At 38.2% G+C, this 5181-nt stretch overlaps 1 protein-coding gene across 1 annotated transcript in view; it reads left to right on the plus strand.

The window, feature by feature from the left end:
- Positions 1-4409, plus strand: part of CBG18441 — a gene marked incomplete at both ends in the record, with an annotated part of 5146 nt that extends 737 nt beyond the window's left edge. Inside the window, 6 exons of the mRNA XM_045241763.1 lie at positions 572-841; positions 1998-2108; positions 2153-2557; positions 3375-3546; positions 3630-3692; positions 4249-4409. Of these exons, the coding sequence (XP_045096485.1) occupies positions 572-841; positions 1998-2108; positions 2153-2557; positions 3375-3546; positions 3630-3692; positions 4249-4409 (1182 nt within the window). The remainder of the gene's footprint in view (positions 1-571; positions 842-1997; positions 2109-2152; positions 2558-3374; positions 3547-3629; positions 3693-4248) is intronic.
- Positions 4410-5181: the final 772 nt, after the last annotated feature.

Genomic DNA, 5181 nt, shown 5'->3' on the forward strand with positions numbered 1-5181 from the left:
TAAAGAGCTATGTCTCGCCTTCTTCTAGCTTTTCTAGAACGCGAGATATAGCCATTTGAAGCTNTGGGAGAGACGCAGACAGTCAGACACTCAGAGAGATGCAGACGACGAGACACACTGCGTCTCTAGTCTCCAAAACTTCTAAGCGCTGTATCTCGGCATCTAGAAAAGCTAGAAACTTGGTTCTTTTTGTAAACTTTCTAGAAGAACATCTATATTCTCAGATTGTACCTTTTAGAATCCGAGGCTTCTTTCTCATGAACCATTAGAGCTATCAAAACGTTATCTGTTAGTAAGTTGTGTAGAATAAAATTTAAGACATTTTTGATGTTGACCATTTTTTGATAACTGTCACGGTTCGTGAAATATGCGCCTTTAAAATTTGGAGGAGACACAGACAACGAGAGCGCCCTCACCTCTCTGCCAAATTTAAAGACGCATATCTCATGAACCTTCAAAGTTATCAACAAGTTGTCAACTACAAAAATGTGTAGAATCTTATTTCACACATTTTACTAGTTGACAAATCTTTTCTAACTTTTCTACTTTTCTAGATACACTCAATTTTCAGATGTACTACTCGGCTCGATATCTGGAATCCGAAGCCTACAAAAAGAATATGGAAGCCCAGCGTATCGTTGCTGGATCCTTTGGAACTGGAACATTTTCGGATCCCTGCAAAACGATTTTCTCGAGATTCTTCTCGAATTTTGTTCCGAACGATGAGAAACATGACAACGCCAATGTGGCGTTCACTCCCGTTGGAGATGGTGTCTATGCGTGTACAGAGACACCGCACATGTTGAGAATCGATTTGGATACTTTGAAGACTTTGGAACCGGTAAGGGTTACTGTAGTTTCTGGAGGAAGAACCGGGTTTCAAGCTCATCTAGGAGCCGAGATATGGTCGTTTGAAGTTTTGGAGGACAGAGACGCAGACACTCTAGTTGTCTGCGTCTCTATCCGCGTTTCTAGAAATGCTAAAAATATCTCTTTTTTTTTCAATTTTTCCGCTCAAATTACAGATTGTGATGGTTTTTTATTTCTAAAAAAACCAATTTTTTTGGAAATTTTTTAGCTTTTCTTAAAAAGAATAAAATTTCCAATAATTCTGTTTTTGTTCCAACTTTCTAGCTCATCTAGAAGTCGAGATAAAGCCATTTGAAGATTAGGCGAGACGCAGAGAGTCAGACACTCGGAGAGACGCAGACGACGAGACTCTCTGCGTCTCTCATTTCCAAAACTTCAAAGCGCTGTATCTCGGCTCCCAGATGTGCTAGAGAATCGAAAACTTGACAGAAATGGATGAAATTTCATCGAGAATATTCGAGTCTTAGAAAATTCTGCAAAATTGGGAAAAAAGATTTTTCGAATTTAGTGAAAATTATCAAACTTTATATCATTGAGTTTGTCAAACAATTTCACATGTTTCTAACAAAAAACCAGTCAAAACGGACCACTGGGCGCCGAGTTACATTTGTTTGCAGTTCAAGCAAGACACAGACAGTCAGACACTCGGAGAGACGCAGACGACAAGACACTCTGCGTCTCTAACCTCGCGAAATTCAAATGCCTGTATTTTGGCTCCTAGAAGAGCTAGAAACTCGGTTCTTTTTGTGTTCTGTAGCACTTTTCCTATATTTTTCATTTTTTACACTTTTAGAAAAAAAAAATTTCAGACTGACATGTCAAAATCAGACATGTGGTATGTAACTGAAGTTTATGAAAACTGAAGGAATTAAAATAGATTTTGGTGAAAAAAAAAACTTTTTAGCTTGTCTGGGGGCCGAGATATGGTCGTTTGCAGTTTAGGCAAGACGCAGACAGTCAGACTATTTGAGAGACGCAGACAACGAGACACGCTGCGTCTCTAGCCTCCAAAACTTCAAATGGTTGTATCTCGGCTCCGAGAATAGCTAGAAACTTGATTCTTTTTGGGTTTTGTAGGATTTTTTTTATATTTTTCATTTTTACAACTTTTAACCTGAACATTTCAGATCGACATGTCAAAATACGTTGCCCTTCACACATGTACCGCCCATCAACTTTACGACGAGAACGGGGACGTGTACAACATTGGATCTCGTTTCGGACCCGACTCGGCTCATGTTTTTACAGTAACCCGGAATCCGAAAAATGAGCAATCCGAGAGCAATCACTCTTGGGAGCACACGGAGAAAATTGGAGAGATAAAGTGTACGGAAGCAATGATCCGACTTATATGCACTCCTTTGGAATGTCCGAAAACTATTTGATAATGTTCGAATCACCGATTCGGCTGGATATCAAGAAATTTTTGATGCGAAACTTTATCAGTGCCACGTATCGAGACTGTCTGAAATGGCATAGTGATAAGGAGGTCAAAGTGTTCATTATGGATAAGAAGACCGGAAAAAATTTGGATGTGAAGTTCGAAATGGACCCGTTCTTCACATTCCATCATGCCAATACATTTGAAAAAGATGGATGTTTGGTGGTGGATTACTGTAGAATGGGACAGACGGGCAATTTTGACGCGCTGCTCATTGAGAATATGAAGACCGGCAATTTTCAGAATGTGAGTTTTTTTTCTCCAAAATAGTCCAAAAACCAGACAACGAGACACTCTCACTGCATGCGTCTCTCCAAAACTTCAAACACCTATATCTCGGCTTCCAGAAGAGCTAGACCGATACAAATCTAACATAATTACTGGAAAATGAGCAGAATTTATGAAATTTGAAAACTTTGCAAAAAAATCTGAAAATTTTGAAAAATGATGTTTTTACATTTTTTTTTCAAAATGCATAATTTTTGTTAAGGTAGAAATTTTACACACTTTTCTGAAAAAATGAGCTTTCTAGCTCTTCTAGGAGCCGAGATACAGCCACGTGAAATTTTGAAGAGACGCAGACAACTAGACACTCTGAGAGACGCAGACGACGAGACACTCTGCGTCCCTAGCCTCCAAAACTTTGAATGCCTGTATCTCGACTGCTAGAATAGCTAGAAACTCGGTTCTTTTTGTGTTCTGTAGCACTTTTGATATATTTTCCATTTTTTACACTTTTAAAAAGAAAAATTTCAGACAGACATGTCAAAATCAGACATGTGGTATGAAACTAAAGTTTATAAAAACTTAAGAAATGAAAAAGATTTTGGTGGGGAAACCAACTTTCTAGCTTGTCTGGGGGCCGAGATATGGTCGTTTGAAGTTTAGGCGAGACGCAGACAACGAGACACGCTGCGTCTCTAGCTTCCAAAACTTCAAATGGTTATATCTCGGCTCCTAGAAAAGCTAGAAGCTTGATTCTTTTTGTATTTTGTAGCATTTTTCTTCTGTTTCCCATTTTTGAAAACAAAGCTAAATTTCATAAAAAATCCATCCGTTCCAGGACCCCAACTTCCTTCCCTACCTCACTCGCCTCATCATTCCATTATCAATCCCGGACAATGCGAAAACCGAAGAGAATCTTCTAGAATCTCTGGATTGGGCTTCTGGGTGCTCAGCGATTCTTCAAGCCAACGAAGTGATAAGGCTCAAGGAGAAGAGGACTTGTAATGTTTGTAAGTTTGTCTAGCCTGGCCGAGTTTCGGGTTTTCTAGGCCACCGAAAACGCTAGAAATTTCCAGAAATTTCATATTTTCAGCCATGGAATTCCCCCGTTATCACTGGGAGAAAATCAACATGAAGGAGTACAAATACGTCTACGGTTCGAGTGTTTTGGGCACTCAAAAGTCTGAAAGTCTGCCCGGAATCGTTAAGGCCGATTTGGAACATGGAGATCACAAAGTTTGGCGCCGAGAAAATGTGAACCAAGTGTGCGGCGAGCCCATCTTCGTGCCAGATCCAGAAGGCGTCGATGAGGATGATGATGAGTTTTGGGTTATAACTTGAAAACTACAAAAACTAGAAAGGAGTTGTCAACTAGGAAAATGTGTAATATTAAGTTCTACACATTTTTGTAGTTAGCAACTTTTTTCTAGCTATAACAGGAAGCGAGATATAAGCGATGTAACCTGAATCCTAGAGCTGTCTACTGTAACGGCGCATAACTCGGGACTACGCTCTGTTATCAAAAAGTTGTCAACTACAAAATGCGAAAAAGAAAATTCTACACATTTTACTAGTTGACAACTTTTTGATAGCAGAAAATTCTACACGTTTTTGTAGTTGACAACTTTTTGATAGCAGTCCTTAAACTCGAGTTATGCGCCTTTAAAGTTAAAAATAATTTTTTTCAACATAAAAATTTTCTAAAATTCCAGGTTGCCTCATCGTCCCCATAATGACACTTTCCGAAGGTCAAAACCCATTTGTGCTAATTTTGGACGCTAAAAATTTGCTGGAAATCGCGAGATTCACAATTCCAGAAGCCCGAATTCCACTCGGATTCCATGGATTCTATAAAGGAAGACCGGAAATTTGAATTTTGTTTAAATTTGCCAATATTTCATATATAAATTTGCCAATATTTTTTAAATTTGCCACAATTTTACCTCTTTTTTTTAACACGAATAAATGTCTGAAAATGCTGAAAAAATCGCAAAAAAAAAAGATTTTTGCAATGCGCCTTTAAGAATTACAGTAACCTCGCGATTCGGATTTTCAGGAAAATTTTTTTCCATTGAATCTGAGATTTTTTCAATGAAACTAGCTTGAAAACCCCTAATTTTTGTTCTGAAACTCCTTTAGATTTATTAAAAATCGATAAAACCAGTTTTTAACACTTTCCACTCGACACTCCATCGGCTAATTTCACAAATGCGCCTTTAAGGATTACTGTAGAAAACAAATAATTTTCTAAAGGAGTTGAGTTTTTTCCACCTATTGTCGAATTAAAAAAAGTGGGACCTGGAAAATTTCGCGGGCGGCTTCCCGGTTAATTTTCGAGGCCTTGCCACAGAAACACTACGGTAGTGAACGAAACTTATTCCTGTGAATTTAGTGGGATTTTCTGAACAAAATTTAGATTTCTTGGTAGGAAGATGATTGCTAGCATCTCTAGAATCTGTTTTTCATCGGAAAATCGAACATCGGAAAATCGAACTTAAAACGAAAATCTGAAATATTACGTTTTTGCCGCACTTTTTCGTAGATCAAAAAAAGCTACGCCTTTCAATTTTCAGGTCCTATTTTTTTTAATTCGACAATATTTCAACTCGTTTTTCTCCCGTTTTTTCTGGAATTTTTTGCCAAAA

The sequence above is a fragment of the Caenorhabditis briggsae genome (assembly GCF_000004555.2).
Source record: "Caenorhabditis briggsae complete genome, chrII, whole genome shotgun sequence".
Taxonomy (NCBI): Eukaryota; Metazoa; Nematoda; class Chromadorea; order Rhabditida; family Rhabditidae; genus Caenorhabditis; species Caenorhabditis briggsae.